Source organism: Scardinius erythrophthalmus (genome assembly GCF_964197995.2).
Source record: "Scardinius erythrophthalmus genome assembly, chromosome: 5".
In the NCBI taxonomy this organism is placed as follows: Eukaryota; Metazoa; Chordata; class Actinopteri; order Cypriniformes; family Leuciscidae; genus Scardinius; species Scardinius erythrophthalmus.
The window spans coordinates 14,815,636-14,833,651 of record NC_138225.1 but is presented as its reverse complement, the minus strand read 5'-3'; the positions used below and the strand labels follow the sequence as shown (position 1 = coordinate 14,833,651).

The 18,016-nt window shown below is 37.8% G+C and overlaps 1 protein-coding gene across 1 annotated transcript in view; it reads left to right on the top strand.

The window, feature by feature from the left end:
* Window positions 1-16,847, top strand: part of LOC308690442 (connector enhancer of kinase suppressor of ras 2) — a gene marked incomplete at its 5' end in the record, with an annotated part of 47,151 nt that extends 30,304 nt beyond the window's left edge. Inside the window, 16 exons of the mRNA XM_081364858.1 lie at window positions 2,768-2,836; window positions 3,747-3,893; window positions 5,578-5,708; window positions 5,827-5,987; window positions 7,053-7,133; window positions 9,042-9,280; window positions 9,817-9,851; window positions 11,253-11,301; window positions 12,189-12,237; window positions 12,394-12,566; window positions 12,946-13,019; window positions 13,235-13,306; window positions 13,386-13,456; window positions 13,620-13,702; window positions 14,840-15,541; window positions 16,506-16,847. Coding sequence (XP_081220984.1) covers window positions 2,768-2,836; window positions 3,747-3,893; window positions 5,578-5,708; window positions 5,827-5,987; window positions 7,053-7,133; window positions 9,042-9,280; window positions 9,817-9,851; window positions 11,253-11,301; window positions 12,189-12,237; window positions 12,394-12,566; window positions 12,946-13,019; window positions 13,235-13,306; window positions 13,386-13,456; window positions 13,620-13,702; window positions 14,840-15,541; window positions 16,506-16,727 — 2,358 coding nt within the window. The 3' untranslated portion in view covers window positions 16,728-16,847. The remainder of the gene's footprint in view (window positions 1-2,767; window positions 2,837-3,746; window positions 3,894-5,577; window positions 5,709-5,826; window positions 5,988-7,052; window positions 7,134-9,041; window positions 9,281-9,816; window positions 9,852-11,252; window positions 11,302-12,188; window positions 12,238-12,393; window positions 12,567-12,945; window positions 13,020-13,234; window positions 13,307-13,385; window positions 13,457-13,619; window positions 13,703-14,839; window positions 15,542-16,505) is intronic.
* Between the last annotated feature and the right edge of the window lie 1,169 nt (window positions 16,848-18,016).

The following is an 18,016-nucleotide window of genomic DNA, read 5'->3' as shown; positions in this document are numbered from 1 at the left end:
CTTTCTGTCCCTCCATTGAAAATGTATGTACGGTATACTGTCCATGTCCAGAAAGCTAATAAAGACATCATCAAAGTAGTCCATGTGACATCAGTGGGTTAGTTAGAACTTTTTGAAGCATCGAAAATACATTTTGGTCCAAAAATAACAAAAACTATGACTTTATTCAGCATTGTATTCTCTTCAGGGTCTGTTGTCAATCCGCATTCACGACTCCGCAGTGACGCTGCTGACGTAAGACGCTGCTGACGTGTTATCTGGTGCGCCCGAGCTTCGTTTACAGTCTGAGGGAGACGCACGCTGTATTCAAGCTATTCTACATTGTTTGTATTTTGGTATTGCTGTATTTTTTTTATATATTTTTAATGTCAGCAGCGTCTTACGTCAGCAGCGTCACTGCGAAGTCGTGAACGCGGATTGACAACAGACCCTGAAGAGAATACAATGCTGAATAAAGTAATAGTTTTTGTTATTTTTGGACCAAAATGTATTTTTGGGTGAACTAACCCTTTAAGAATATACAGTAGGCATGCCATTTAGGGGTGTGTGATATGTATTGTCTATGATGATATCGTAATTGTTGTTTTAACAATGTGTGAGCTGACATTATTAAGTGTCTCTCACTTTGCAAAAACAAACTAAACATGCTTTGAGAGTCCACATATTCACTAAAAATAGTGAATACAATAGCCAAAAATAGCCATCTCTAAGCAACACACAGCAGTGTTTTGTTCTTGAATGAATCTGCTTTTTTTAATGAGTCATTTGAGTGAATGATTTAATGACCCATTCATAAAGACAGGCAGTTGCTTCATTTCTAAATGAATGAAAATATTTCAGTAAATGATTCAATGACTCACTCGTTAAGACTTTCTTCCACCTTCTAAAGGTTTTAGTTTTAGTTCCTGTGATGGACTGGCCAGCCGTTCAGGGTGTTCTCCTCCTTTTGCCCAAGATCCATGGCCTAAGCATCCAAGACCCTACATACTGTAGGACAAGTTATTTTGGATGGATGGATTTAATTTTTTTAAATAAGTTCCTATTTCAGTATTCAAAATATTATTTTTAAAACATCAATTTCAAAGTATTATTTAGAGCCAGAGCACTGATGGTGAAAGGACCCTCTTGAAATTGCGTAGTTTATTATGTATTTGTAATTCTGTGTACATGCATTTATGCCATCTCTGAGCCGCATTGAACAGTCTGTGTAAATACATCTAAATGGCATCTAAATTTGATCGGTAACAGCCATAATGGGTCTTATTATTGAAAAAAAAAAATTCTGAAATGAGTGTCCTGAGAAATCATCTTTTTCACTTTTTTAGCCAATCATGGAAAGTTTGATACCTTTATGTGTTGGGGATAACGCAGTCTAATTATGTGGTTAATCAGATGTTGGCAAAACATCTGAAATGTGCACCTTTAAAAGTTGCAATAGCGCTCTTTGAACCACCTCTGCTTGTTTCCAAATAAGGTTTTAATTTATGCCAGTGTTTGATATTTATAGTTGATGTATTGCACATCAGCGTGAGATGTGATGTTATAAAAAACTAAAATAATTTTATCCAGACTGGTTTGTCATAATTTTATGATTTAAAGCACCTTCCGAGTTCTTCTACTGCTAGATTAAAACTTCTACATTCTCAGATAAATTGGTAAAAAGTACTAATATGTACACTTTTGGTACCTTTGAAGTACTAGCACTCTTTAGGTATAGCTTTTGAAAGGGTACCACCTCAGTGACAGCTTTTGTACCTTTTTGTCTCAGAGTGTTTAAGTGTTTATGACAAATCTAAGATCATTATTGATGATGCTATGTGATAGGACTTCTTATTCCGGAGGAAAAAAAGCGGGTCTGGTTTTCTTCATATTGTCAGTGCCCATTTCAGACAGTATTGCTCTATAAAGCACATGCTGTGCTGCAGCTCTTCTGTGGGGACAGCAGAACCAGGTCATCCGCATTGAGCAGGCACTTGATTTCAGAGCTGGCTAGAGTGAGGCTTGAAATGGTGGATTGTTCCAGTGCTGTTGTTAAATCATTTATGTAGATGTTCAATTGGGTTGAACTCAAACATGCCTTTTTTTAGTTGCCGGAAGAACAGAATTCATTGATTTCTAACTCTTAATGCACATTTAGCCTACTGTTCAGCTAAATGGATTTTACAGTTTTTAATGATTTTTTCAGTCTATTCAGTCTGTAGAACAACATATCAGAGCAAATGCTAAATCTTCGGAGTAACATTCTGGACTGGTGTGGCATGGTTTAGTAGTTAAAGATTTGGAAAAATTGTAAGTTCAAACCTCAAAAGGTTTGAAAATGCCAACCGTTGTACCCTTGAGAAAGGCGTTTAATCTGAGGTTGCTCCAGACGGACTGTAAGTCACTATGCATTGAAGCATCATCGAAATGACTGCTTACTATGTTTGGACCGATTATGAAAATATTCTTTAAAATAAATGTTTTAGCTGTTTATGCCTAAGTGTGTGGAGAGAGGAAATGAGCAGAGCTGTGTTTCGCAAAAGCATTGTAAGCCTAAGTAGATTGTAGAAAGTTAGAGACCAGTGCTCTCCACGATCTACTTAGGCTTACGCAGCACAGATGAGTGAGACTTTGGTGAAAAGACGTCAAGCGTTCTTCATAGGAAAGGTCAACATTCAGGCATGTATGATACTATAATACAACACCGAAATGCCTTGGTAAATAATTGGTGTCAGATTTATCTCTATAATGAGCAGGGGTTATTAATCTCACTATCTCTCTCCTGCAGTCTCCCGCAGATCAGTGTAAGAAGATCCATGCCGGCGATGAGGTCATTCAGGTCAATCACCAAACAGTGGTGTGTATCTTTGCATGGGTCAGTCATCTGTGCTTGCATCTTAGTGCATAAATGTGCAGATATTATATTGATATTGATTGGCAGTTGATGCTCAAGGGTTTTCAGGTGGATCTCATGAAGCCTGTCAAGAACCTGTCTGCAAAATTTCTTTGTAAGAAATGGGAAAACTTTAGAATAAGGTTTCATTTGTTAACATTAGTTAACATGAACTAACAATGAACAATACTTTTACAGCATTTATTATTCTTAGGTAATGGTAATCTCAACATTTACATTTTTAAGATCAAATGCTGTATCGGTTAACATTAGTTAATGCACTATGAACTATGAACATGAACATTTTATTATGTGACATTAACAAAGGTTAATAAATACTGTAAAAAATATGTTGCTCAATGTTAGTTCATGGTAGTGAACTAATTTTAATAAATGAGACATTATTGTAAAGTTTTACCAATTATATATTTCTAAAGAAAATATTTCTTACTTTAGGAACATAACTTTTTTTTGCACTGTAACATTGTTTTCTCAAAATGAATGCACATTCTCAAAATTCGAAACTAAGCACGTTCCCAGCCACCGATTCTCTTTAATTTAAATTTCAGTTATATATTACAAAAGATCATAGTGTGTGTATATATATACATCAAATTCTCATTCATATATATGCCTAGTTGTGTCATGAAACTTTAGATGGCGCAGGCTTATGGGTCTTTAACGCAAGCTGATGATATTTTCAGCGTTAACTACTTGGCACAAGCTGATTGTTTCATGTAGCATCTGCAGCCAATGAGTTTGCTTCTCAACATTTAAATGGCTTGTTACCCATGTGATTTTTACCCATGTGACTGGTTTTGTGGTCCAGGGTCATATATATATATATATATATTAAATCATCTATATCTTTAAGGTTGGCTGGCAGTTGAAGAATTTGGTCAACTGTCTTCGTGAGGATCCAAGTGGAGTCATCCTCACGCTGAAGAAGAGGCCACAGAACACTCTGGGCTCCACCCCTGCACTCCTGAAGAACGCCCGCTGGAAACCACTTGCCCTGCAGGTGTGTGTGTGTGTGTGTGTGTGTGTGTGTGTGTCAGGATAGCTCAATGTGTTTGTTCAAGTGTATCCATTTAATATGTAGTGCATACGAGTGTGTGTGTGTGTGTGTGAGTGTATGTATAAAGAGCATCTCAGAGCACTGAATGAGTTCCGTACGGCTTGTTGCCATGGCAGCCAGAGTTCTGTGGTTGCTCTGGATACAAGTATCAGACAGATGCAGTTAACAGCTTGCACATGTGTCCTCTCCTCACAGTCACGACACAGTAGAGCGGAGTGGACGTTCACTCATGAATGAATTCACATTGGCGATTTGAAGGACATAATGATAATTGACATAACCACTGATCAAATTGTGGTAGAACAGGATTTTCAATCCTCTCTGGATGATTAAATAAACAATTATACATTTGTGAATTACTGCGTGAAAACAGTACTATGAATAACCTGATAAAATGACTAAAGAGTAGAAGGGCATGTTTGCACTTAAATGTTTACATGCAATAAAACAATGCCCATTGATAAACGATAGTGATGAATCGATGGACAGTGTTTTTATGTATGTCTCTCCCGCCTCTTATTGCCGGGTTGCTTTCTGGTGCTTGTTGCTATGCTTTTCCTCATTGCTAACTGACTGATGCAGCGCTCATGGTTGCTAAGGGCAACACTATCTTCGTTTTGAAACACACTCTTGGTCCTCTGTTAGTCAAAGGCCTTTAGACGCGTGTGTGACCGATCCCTGTCCTGCCCTCTTGTGAAAAAAACTGCAAAAGACTAACATACTCTACAAGTATAATATGATTCATGTTTGAAAATATATTTCTGCCTGAATACCTTCATAATCCATCATGAGAAATATAAGATCAGTCTGATATTATGTTTTTTTAATAGCTGATTTTATTGTAATTATTTTCCTTCACATTAAAGGGGCTATGTGTAAGAATGTTCATGGATTAATTGCTTTTTATTAGCTTGTAACGGAACTTAAAAAATCTAAAATCAAAAGGATGTGACGTTTACACACCGAGAATCTCTCTTTCGTTCAATGGCACAAGAAATGAATGCTACATTGTTCAGGATAATACCGAAATAGCCATTCTGTACTGTAATGTGTCATGCAAAGAAATAATTAATTCAAACTTTAGTCTCACATAGCCAGATGTATCTAGTTTATAGTCTCAAATATACTTTATAATCAAACTAATTTTTAATGACCTCATCTGTCGATATGATACTGGTGAAAAAAATATCCACATCACTATGAACGGATGCTTTCTTAACTGCTGCCTTCTCACCGCTGACATTTTTGTTGTGTGTTTATGTTAAGAGGAAAGCGCGTAGCACATATTTACATATTCATCTGAACGTCGCTTTCAATAGCGTGGATGGCGTCGGGATGTTCGTTAACAGTATATAGTTGCAAAGGTATTTCCAACTTCTTTTTACTTGTAAGCGAAGAACGAAAAACAACTTTGCGGTGAGTATATCAGGTCATTGAATCAGTCAAACGTGTGCACGAGTGATAGCACGAGCAATAAGTCGCTGGCCGCAGTTCACTTAACGGCCACTGGTGTCGCTAATAAGGGTTTCTGAATTCTACAATCTACACATAGCCCCTTTAATATGATAACAACAAAGTGCCGTTAGCTTTATAGTCATGCTATTTTGTGCGTGCTTTTGATTGACAGCCGCTGTCCACCAGTCCATGCAGTGGTTCTCCTACACCACCCAGCACGCTTGGGTCAGTTGGACTTTCACCTGGAGTGGACACACCTGGGGGACATGATGTTTTTATTCTTTCCCCTGTCTACGGACACAGGTATTTACATATGAAATATATGCAAACCAAAACCGTTAGTCTCTTTTAGCATGTTGGTTGAATTTCTTTCTCTTTTCCTTTTGTTTTCTTTCTTTTGCTCCTGTTCTCATTCTATTAGAGAGGAGGATCTGGATCGGGGTGGGTTTGGTGTGTTTGGCTCCGATTCTCCAGGGTATTACGTAGAACAGGAGGTACTGGGGGGCCAGTACTTCCCCCTCCTGGAAGAGGATTCTGGGAGAAATACCGGACTGCGACGCAGAGACCGGACCCCAACTCACAGTAAGAGCATACACGTTAGGGCTGCAACTAATACTTGGATAATACAAATATGCAAATACATAAATGAAAATTCAAATAAAGTTCTGTCATGAAACTCTAGATGGCGCAGTCTGATTTGTTCCTGCCTTTATAAACTTGTTCTGCATCAGCTATGGCAGTGCTGCACGCTTTCAGAAACCCCTCATCTTCCCCAGCTCCAGATGTATAGATCAAAATGATTAGATTTAAATGATTTATCTGTACTAATTAGTAGAAGAACATGCACTGCCCACTGATGATAATAAATCAATGGGCAGGATTTTTATGTCATTTTATAAAGAAAACAAGACCTATTTTCAGATCATGTATATTTCTTTTTTGCATTGTACCATTATTTTCAATAATTCCAATTCAGTCATTTCAGTTTTCTCTACTGTTAATTTAAATTTTATATCATAAAATATGATATTATAAATTTTATATATTAAAAGTATATAGTTACATATCATGATAGCATTTGTTTTACTGAAATCAATGTATGCAAATTTTATTTAAAAGCATTGTCTTGACAGGATGATTTTGATTGCTGTATTACAGTTTGGATTTAAGTGATTTGAGAGTTAGTTATTATTATCGATTTTCTCAATTAGTTGTTGCCATCCTAATTCATATAAGTACTATACAGTACTCTTGATTCAAAACAACATAATATTAGGCTACATGCGGTTTCTATACACTATAGTATACTGCATTCTCTTATTTAAATAATAAATGAAACACTCCAACCGCACAGTTTCCAACCATGCATTTTTAAATTGTAGTATGCTTGTGCGATGTTACACAATGCAAGTCTTACATCATGCCTGGATGGCTATTTTTTAAGCTGGACATAAACACAGAGTGCATTACAGGAGATTAAGCCACCATGGACCTCCGGCTTTAAACTGCAAATCTCAGCCATTTAGTATGTTGCAGCTGCGCTACTGTGTGTACTAATACACACTAACAGAGGAGATGATAGATGCTCTGAAACTCACCAGAACATACACACATACACACTCGAATGTTGTATGTCTCTGCCTGTAGGTGACCTCCGACAGGTTACCATGGGAACTGAATGGCTGGCAGAGCCTCAAGAATCTGGAGTTTACAAAAGAGGAAGCAGAGGTGATGATTTTACTTTTTTGCATACTTTACTACATTGCTTTTTGTTCACTCTACTGGCGCCAAGTCATTTAAAACTTTAAAACATTTAATTGTCACTTTGACTCACTTTTTACTTGAGCACAACCGTGATTTTGTCTATCTGGCAAGGAATTTGAAAGTGGTTCACTCAAAAATGGCATTAATAGTTCAGTCTTTTTAAAAACAGACAGATGTTGAGGATTTTAGTTCAGAGCTCAGTGTCTGTAATGTGAGGCTAACATAAATACTCCATCTCTGATCCTTACGGTATTAGTAGGAAAGAGCGGTGTAAGATAAACTAGTGGTTAAGTTGCCCCACTCATATTTCTCCATTTTTTTAAGTGTCCATTATATTCAGAGATCTGTGACTATATGATCTCATCTAATTATGTTATGCCAAAGATGTGTGTATGCTAATGTATGTTTATATTTCTAGTTAACGAGGAGCTTCTAGTTAGAAACTTCTTCTTGATAACTAAAATCTAGTTTATCAACATCATGTGTCATTCTCAGTTGCATATCCTGGTATTTACCATTACCCATAGACAAAAGAAATATATTTGAAATATATTTTCAGAATATATTTTGGAATATATGCAAATATTTGAAATTGGCCCAATAAATATATTTCACACTTAACATCATATATTTTTGTTATATATTTCAATGTATTTTTTTCTGTATGGGTCCCCAAAAGTATCAAAATATATGTGGCATATATTCCAAATACATTGAAATATATTCTGAAATATAACAAAAATATATGATGTTAAGTGTGAAATATATTTATTGGGCCAATTTCAAATATTTGCATATATTCCAAAATATATTCTGAAAATATATTTTAAATATATTTCTTTTGTGTATGTTAGTGTGTGATTTGTGCAAGTCGCTTTGACTAACAACACGTCTGCAAAGAACGTAAATGTCACACAACTATAGAACTGACATTTTAGAGCATCGGAACTGAGAACACAAACCTGTAAGGCAGCGATTTTTTTCTAGTGAACTTTGCAACCAAAAGCAGGAAATACCGTTACATAGGCTTGTTTGTGAAAGCTGAGGTAAGCAAAGATTTCTTTGAAGAAGCCACCTAAGCTTCAGAAAGCTGGAGGAATGGCAGACAACCATTTCCTTTGCCTTTGATTGATCAGTACAGCGTAGGACTTACAACTTTTTCCCCCCTAAATATATTTTAATGAGAAAAGTATTTTGTGTGTGTGTGTGAGGTATTTTTTTGTATTGTAATCCAGATTTACATTTTTAGGCTTTTTCGAAACAGTCCATTAATGTAGATTATCACCTTCACTTAATAATAAAAAGAATGTTTACTGCTAAAATTTTTAAATATTAATTTAGTATATATTATTATAAACACTTTAACCAAGTTGTTATCTTTAATTAGTAACTGAAGCAGATGAAATCTAATTTCAGCTGATATTTTCCCTCTTTACTAACAGTTCTTAATGTGTGAGAACTAAAAGATTTAACCTTGATGTGTGATATTGACTGTAACCAACTTTCTTTTTGGGGGGGTTGTGAGGGGTGACAACTTAACTGTAAACATGTAAACTCATTCATTACTTCTTTTTTTTGTGGAAACACAACTTCTAAAATAGAACAGAGAATACGTAGGCGCCACTTGCACAGATATAAATAGAAAGAAAACCTCCAACACACACACACACACACACACACACACACACACACACACACACACACACACACACACAGGAAGGTATCAGAGTTGCTTCATGCTGTGGCAGCTAGAGTTATGAAGACTTTTGCAATTTTGCAATACGTTTCTGCTACATGCTCCCATTATAAGTCCTTACGCTGTTTTTCTCTCAGTGTGTGACTCCCTGCTTGCTTTCTGTCTTTCTCCATCAGATTCTGATTCCTCTCTCTTGCGGTTCCTCAGTGATGACAGGATTGTGTTGATTCAGGAAGAGGCAGAGTTTTCCCAGCGGGACACAAGCAGGAGATCCAGGAAGAAGAGCCGGAATCCCAGCAGTCCCAGTTTCCCCATCAGTCCATCTATGCTTGCCCCACCTGTGCGTCTGGACGCAGGCCCCCCCGAGGGGCTGCCCTTTCCCGTGCCCGACTCAAACACGATGCCACACTACCATGTAAGTGAAATGTCGACTCTGATCAGAGCTGTCTTTAACTGCTGTGTACTGATGTTTAAATATATCACTTGATACAATGCACTTATTTGTGTACATACATGTACTTATATTTAAATAATACCAGCAAGTAATTACAGCTGTAAATAATTGATGTAGTTACATCTGTAATTATACTATTGACCATTCCCTTGCACCTTAACCCAGCTTTAAACCTAACCAAACCACGAAACCTGTCCCTAACCTTACCCGTAACTCACCACAATAGCAGCAAAACACAATAGGGACATTATTATGCCGTACAATTTTTGCTATGTAAGTATGTAGTAATTAAAGATACCTAATATATTATAAGTGATCAAAATTTCAGAATTGCCTCATCTCGCAGCATCCATTTGATCTATATTGTCATGTGATTGTACATGCACACACTCACACGTCTCTGTAACAGTACTTTTTTTCATAACCTAGAACAGGAAATTCAAATCTCTCTTCCTCTCTGTCTCTCTTTCTATTTGTCATTCTGTTCATTGCCCCAGAGAACGGCAGACACACTTCGAGCAGATGCCGATAGGTGAGTAAACTTCACACCTTCCTTAATTTAGCATACATTTTGGTATTATTTATTTATTTTGTATTATATTCTTTATCCCCTGAATTTGACTTGCCAAAAAGATTCATGTTTTTACGACTAAAAAGTTGTAATTTTGTTTTTAGACCATTTTCTTTTTTTTTTTGTTGCTGGTTTGTCCTTGAAAATGTTTTGTAAATGCCCTCTTCACTTGTAAAATGAGAAAAAGTGCTCTGACACAAGCTGTAGGTTGTCTCTTTGCATAGCCTGCATTATATTGTGAAAGATTCACTAAATAATTGGGCAGTTTGGGCTCATTCAGAAAGATTTTCACAGCAGCAGGTGCTACACACAGCCAGATGTGTAGGCGCTATACAGAGCACAAGTTTTATTTTTATTATTATTGCTTCTGGTGTTTAGATTAACAGTATCAATTCTGCTTCTTCCTTATTACCAGACTGTGACTGGACTGGCCAAGATTCAGAACATTATCGTCACTGATGTGTAAATGCACATGATTATGTTAACATTTGCAATTTCTTACATCATAAATCCGAGAATGTCATTACTGTAATAAATGTTATCCCAAACATTTGCTTTGAAACTTTGAAAACTTTGAAAGCTTTGAAACCGGTCACTTTAAGTTCAGAACAAGCATTTCAAGAGTTTTGTTTGTTGATGTACAGGATATCAGGATGCTTCTCACAGCTTTGTTCGAGCTTAATGAACTGCCATTTATTTATAAATGAGGAACAGAAATTCCTTGACTGCAGTCTTAAGGAGGTTTTTATTTCCTGTGACTAAAGCTGTAAGAGTTGTGAAGTCTCATTCTGTGGAACGTGTCTGTCTTAAGATGGAATGATCTCCGTGTCTCTGCTGTTACGATGCATACAGGGAATTAGATAAAAGAGCGTCTTCTGGGTGGCTAAGATTTTGTGTTTAATTAATCTACAATTGTGTTTCTGTGTGTGTTTGTGTACAGGTATCACTATACTTGTGAGGACCAAAAATGGCCTTACTATTTAAAAATATCCTCACTAATGAAGTGAAACCTGTTGAACAGCAACTAGTGAGCTGGACCTCACACCCCTGGTTAAAATTGGCCAAATCTTGTTTATATTTAAATTTAGTGTTTTGCCATGGATGCCTATGAGATGACCTCACTATATTGTGAAACAAACATAACTTTGTGTGTGTGTTTGAGGGTGTGTATGTGTTTGTTGGTTTGAGGGTGTGCGTGAGCATGAGCATGAGCATGAGTTTCAGTTAGAATCAGTTTTGAAGTCAACCTCAAAAACCAGCATCCTGTCCATTTTACCTGTGTCTATATTTAAGTTAAATAGGTGAGAAAAAAAAAAACATTTTATTTTATTATATATTATTTCTCTTTCTCTCTCTCTGCAGATATGCCAGTTCAGGACTTGACCGACAAGCAGGGGCATCAATGAGGAAGGTAAACCACAAGCACAGTTACAGCATCAGTCGTGGTAATGAGAATACATAGTGTTGGGAACAAGAGGTACAGATACAACTTTAACATTTTCAGTAAAAAAAGGTGATGAGATACTGTATGCACTGGAGAAGATCTTTATTCATTGGAGAATCTTTATTTGCAGTATGGCAACAAAAAGTGTTGCGGTAGTAAGAAATTAGTTGATAAATACCAGGTTTGTCATTATATTATTCAGGTTTGGACATTCAACTTAAGGTACATTTTGCACTATTAGACAGGCACAACTAAATACTTACTTTTTAATATTTTTGATATTATCCATTATATTATTATTGTATTTATTATTGATTATATTATTACATTACAATGTTTTTGTTTTAATATTAGATTAAATCATGCTAAATTTAAATTTAGAATTAAAAAAAAAAGTATAATCTAAAATAAACATGAATTTATTTGTAATATTTAGATCTAAAGAAGGAACGTTTATCTGTTATAGTATTTAATAATTAATCGTTTCATTATTTAAAAAAAAATCTTGCACACTATCCCAACTTGTTAAAAGTATCACAATTTATTCAGCAATGTTTCGTCCCATGACCTTCAGCAGGCATTTGCCACATGATGGGACTGAAACGTTGCTAAAAATTGTGATTTTTTTAAAAAGTTGGGATAGTGTGCGGGATTTTTTTGTTTCTATATTGAGTTTTGGCTATAGCCTTCGCCCCTATCAATTAGCCTCAGGTGTGCAGGGTTAATTGTTTATTGATAATGATTTTTATAGAAATCCTCACAACGGAGAATGGTGCAAATATGAGCCTTTTGAAACAAGTAATCTATGAAACAAGTCCTATATTTCTCATGTGTCCTTTCTCTCCTCTCTCTAGTCTGTACATTATGCCTCTCTGAGGACCAAGCCCAAGAAGAAAAGCAAAGGTATGATGATGAGATCATGGGTTTACTCTAAGCATTTAGGTAATGTGTTGTATTACACTGTGCTGTGCTTGTCAAGAACAATATAAAGTGTGACTGTATTATCCCAATGTTATTCTGCCATATGTGGTTGTCATTTAATATGCTGTGTGTGTGTAGGTTCCCTCAGTAGTGCCAGCAGAAGGCGTATTGCCTGCAAAGATCTGGGTCATGGCGACTGTGAAGGCTGGCTATGGAAAAAGAAAGACGCCACCGGCTATTTCACGCAAAAATGGAAGAAGTATTGGTTCGTTCTCAAAGACTCCAACCTGTACTGGTACACCAACCAGAATGTAAGCAAACAAACACAATTCCCTTCCCTCGGGTGGTGAAGTGTGTTGGCTGTACGATAGTGTGTATGTGTGTGTATAATGTCCTTCTTTTATGATCCATTTCCACTTTTGGCATCACTGAAAACCTCATCAGCTCCCAATTAATCTCTCTTATTATTAATGACACAATTATCAGCACTTTCAGTACTCGCTACTTTCATTGATGGCCAAGTCACAGGGTCACAATGCTGGTGTGATGTTTCGTTTTCTTGTCCACAACAATAAAATGTGCATCATATGTTCTCAGTTTCACGGAGATGCTGATCTGTGCATTTATGCTAACACCTACCATAGTTATGATGCAGAAATGATTTCTCTTGTTCTTTATTTGTTTGCTCAGGATGAGAAAGCAGAGGGCTTCATCTGTTTGCCAGAGTTTCGGATAGACAGAGCGATTGAGTGCAGGAGGAAACAGTGAGTGTTAGAAGACAACAATAATAGCTCTTTCTCTCTGTTGTGTCGGGTTTGCTGGTTTTTGGGCGGGTCTGTGTTTGAAGCCCATCGGCCAGCGGAATCTGGGTCACTGCAGAACTGCTGATCTCTCTTTTACAAACACACACACAGTAATTGATTGTAAACTAGATATTTGTGACTGACCATCTCTTTTTCTCTGCCTTTTTTTGTTTCAGTGCCTTTAAAGCATGTCATCCCAAAATTAAGAGTTTCTTTTTTGCTACTGATCATTTAGAGGAGATGAACAGGTTAGTGGTTTCAGAGCCCCTTCAGATTTCAGCTGTCCCTTCATGTTATTTCCTCTCACGTCTATGGTTCCTGTTGCAGGTGGATGAATCGTTTAGGCTTGGCTGCGATTGGCTACACGCCTGATGATCCAGTACCACGTCCTGATGAAGGTGAGATCACATCCTGTGATGTTATCATAAGCCCATAGTGTGACTCTAGTAGTTTCACTCCATTCCATGAATGATTGTACTTGGAGCAGTTGAAAAGCCTAGTTTGAGTATCCTCCTGCTGTTGTCTTGTACATTGTGATCCTGATGTCATTTTTTTGTTTAGATTACTGGAGTGAGAGTGACCAAGATGAGGTTGATGGGTCTATGACACTCAAACAGGAATCCTCGTACCACCACAACCCGCCTGTGAGTATAAACACACGTCTACGAACATATATGCATATATTCAGCCAAAAACTCTCTTTGATTTTCTTTAGCACAGACACACCATCACACTGCCATCATACTGGTTCTGGTGCCGGTTCCTTATTGACATTTAAACCTCAAATCATGAACCAGTGACATCAGAGGTCAGGAGTCAGGATAATGTCTCAAACAAGTTCTTTTTTTTTCAATTTAAAGGGATAGTTCATCCAAAAAAAAAAAAAAAAATTTCATTTTTCATCAATGTTTATATATGAATTCAATTCATATTGAATGAATTAAAGCCTCAATTAAATCTGTTTATCATATAAAGCAATCGAGTCTCTTCAGAAAGTTCAATTGAATACGGATTCGTTTTACGATCTCTTTATGAACTTTTTGAAGCGTCAAAGTTTCAGTTGCGTAGCTGTCAAAATGGAGGGACAGAAAGCTCTCAGATTTTATCAAAAAAATCTTCATTTGTGTTCGAAGATGAACGAAAGTCTTACGGGTTTGGAACGACATGAGGGTGAGTAATTAATGACAGAATTTTCATTTTTGGGTGAGCCATCCCTTTAAAGTGCATAACAAAACTACATGGTACAAAACTAGATTGTTTTCGTTACAATCAATAAATCTGAACTCAAGCACCCAGTGAAGTGCCTCATTCATATTCCTATTCACTCCAACCACTTTTTTCCTCATCGATCTGAAATAAAAACATTTTTGGACATATGCAGCCTTGGTGAGCATTAGAGACTTCTTTCAAAAACCTTAAAAAATCCTGTCGACCCCAAACCTTTGAACGGAAGTGTACGTCATATTAAATCCAGCTCATGATGCCATAAAGATGTTAAATTACATTACTTTAGATGAGAAAATGAGTTGCGAACAAAGACTGATTCACCATGTTTGTTTGTTGCCAATATATGAAGTATATGTGCAGTATGTCATTTTTTGGGGTCACGTCACTGGAAACATGGGCCGGTTCTGAGAAAGGTTTGCTGAGCACCAACACTATATTGGTGGAAAACGTGTTGCAAACTCACTCTGTTGCTTTCTTTGGCTATCATCTTATACCTCTAGCTCTCTTACTGATAGATTGACAATGCTAATGAGCAGTGATTCTGTTGTCCTCAGGGAACTTCGTCCAGTCCATTTCCTGAGCGTCATTTTTCCAGCGGCTCCACATTCTCGCATTCTTCTGCCGAGGAGTCCCATTCTTCTTGCCGATCCTCCCATCGAGAACGCCGCTCATGGCAGGACCTGATTGAAACCCCCTTGACCAGCACAGGTCTACACTACCTGCAGACTGCAGAAGAGGAGGAGCCATCCCTGCTGTCACCTGACCAGCACCGGCAGGCCACGCTTCCCGCCCAGCGCCGGCGTCCTCTGGAACGCGATGGGCCATTTCCATTGACGGACAGCGAGGAGTCCAGACCCCGCCATCACACTCACAAGCAGCGCAGCCAGAGCCTCCCACGCCACCGCGACACACACGGAGGACACTCGCACCGCAGCGCTCGTACACACACTCACACACACACGCACGGCACTCTGAGGCCAAGAACTCATCTCCATGAGGAAGAGGAGGAGGAAGAGGAGGAAAAGCAGATGAGGAAAGCCAGCAGCAGGAGGCCTGAGAACGAAGAGAAAGTGTCCGACGTCACGGACGGCCTGCAGGAGTTGTACCGATCGCTGGAGCAGGCCAGTCTCTCGGCTTTCGGCCAGCAGAGGCCTTCCACTAAACAAGAGTTCAGACGCTCCTTCATCAAACGTTGCAATGACCCCGCCACAAATGATCGACTGCACCGCATACGGGTTCTCCGCTCCACGCTGAAGGTATGAAAACACAGGGAGCAATGGACCCTTTTCACACTTCTGGGTTTGGAATGTGGAAGTAAACTATAAACCAGGAAAAATCGGGAAGTTTTAATGTTTTTAAAAGAAATCTCATGCTCACCAAGGCTGCATTTTTTAAAATCAAAAATACAGTAAAATGGTAATATTATGAAATAGTATTACAGTTGAAAATAACCGTTTTTTATTTTTATAACTTAAAATGTAATTTATTCCTGTGATGGCAAAGCTGAATTTTCAGCATCATTACTCCAGTCTTCAGTGTCACATGATCTTTCAGAAATCATTCTAATATGCTGATTTGGGGCTTAATTGTTTATTATCAGTGTTGTACAACGGTGTGCTGCTTAATATTAGTCAGATTTCTTTAAATAAAATGAAAGTTCAACAGAACAGAAACAGAATTGATTTGAAATAGAAATATTTTGCATTTTTTTATCAAAAAGAAGAAAAAAATCCTACTGATCCCAAGATTTGGAATGTACATTACAATTTTGAATAATGAATGTATAAAAAATTATTGCAGTGTCATCACAGGTATCTAATGGACAATTCTAGAGGATCTTCATAACATTTAAGATTAGGACATTGTCAGCTGCCATCTTGACAAGTTATAAACCTCATCAGCTTAGCTCATGAATATTAATTAGGTGGCTTACTGTTGTGTTAACAGATTAAAGAAATTTCCAAAGCAAAATAAAAAATATGATAATTTTCCCCAAAAAATTTGAAATTCAGACATTTCTGAAAGCTAAACCAATTACAGTTGTTGCTACTCCCCTGCTAGCTGATATTCATAAAGCAGATTTTTGACGTTTCGGTAACTTGAAGAATTTCAAACGCTTCAGCCAATCAGATGCTTTTTGTACAAATAATGAATTGAGCATCTCGTGTTCTAAATCATCTATTTTCCACCTCTCTCTCTCTCTCTCTCTCTCTCCCACAGGCAAAGGAGGGCGACTTGGCGATAATCAGTCAGGTACTAGACGATCCTTGTTTGACCTCGAGGAAGTTTCGTGAATGGAAGCAACGTAACCACGAGCTCTTCCTGGATATCTGTGAGTTCAGCTCTGCTCCATTGGAACCGCCCAGCGATTCCAACGACCTTTCACCTCTCTCGCCAACGCTGATGATGCACACTCACTCTTTCATAGAAACGCACGTGTGAAACACCCTGTCACGCACCCGCACGACAAACAAACAGTCACATGCTGAAAATACAGACATAAAGGTATATGAATAACCTGAGTTGTGCGTTTCAAACCCACTCACTCACACACACACACACACACTTTGAAAAACACTGTGGATCCAGACTGTCTTCACTTTTTCCTTGACGGATGACCTGATACTGCCCTCCTCCCGAGCGTGAGTGACACCAGATTGAACCAATACACTGTAAGATCAATGTCAAAGAAGTGACCCAGCTTCCAGAACTACTGCAGACACACACGCAGGCACTGACACCGGAAGGTGACTCGAACTGCTCGTCGTGAAAGCGAAAGTGTTACCTGCACACCTACGGCTCATTGCAAACTCTGTACAAAATATTTCATCACGGCCACAGTTTAAGACGGATGGAAGAAAGGCCCCGTGAGGTGCCCGCTGCATGCCTGAAGAATCATCTTTTCAGATTAATTGACCACCAGTTGAACAAAATAGGACCGTATATAAAAGCGAATCTCTTATTTTTGTCTCTGATTGGAGTAAAAAAAGAATCTTTTTTTATATCTTCTGAAGATTTTTGTTCATTTGTTTATTTGATTTTTTTTCCTTCCCTCGGAATGCTGCAGGAAGAGCACTCATGTAGCCATGGGCAACAGGCTTCACTCTGTTACCAAGCAACACCGCCCTACTGTGTTACTCTATACAACTCTGAAGCAAGCAAGAGTGTTGAAAAGTGTGTGTGTGTGTGTGTGTGTGTGTGTGTATGTGCGTATGTGTGCGTGTATTAGAGAAATGAGAGAAAGAAAGCGAGTCAGATGGATGCTGAAGAGTCTCTTTTTGAGAGTTTGATGACCATTGCGTTCGTATATGGTAAAAGATGAACTCCTGGCAGGTAGTAACGTGTTTAATTTGGCTTCTTTAGAATATTTATATTATAGCTAAACTCATGCATGGTTTAAAAAATTATTACTATATGCTATCAGGCCAGAGAACAGTCTGTATATAAGAACATATTATTTGCATAGCTGCATCCTCTGTTTAAAACTGTGAATTGTACTCGTGAATGCAATCTTTTGACTCTGCCAACGCAGAACCTTTCTACTCTCTATTTTTTTCTACAAAAAAGATGACAAAAGATGAAAAGCTTTGCTTCTCTGATGTTATGACTGTTTTTGCTTGTTTCCGGGTCTTTGCTGGTCATTACCTCTGAGCTATTGGCTACATTCAGGTTGTTAGTTTCTGTTTGCTAATGTACGTGTCCCTTAGACAGACTCCACCAGCCTAAAGCCA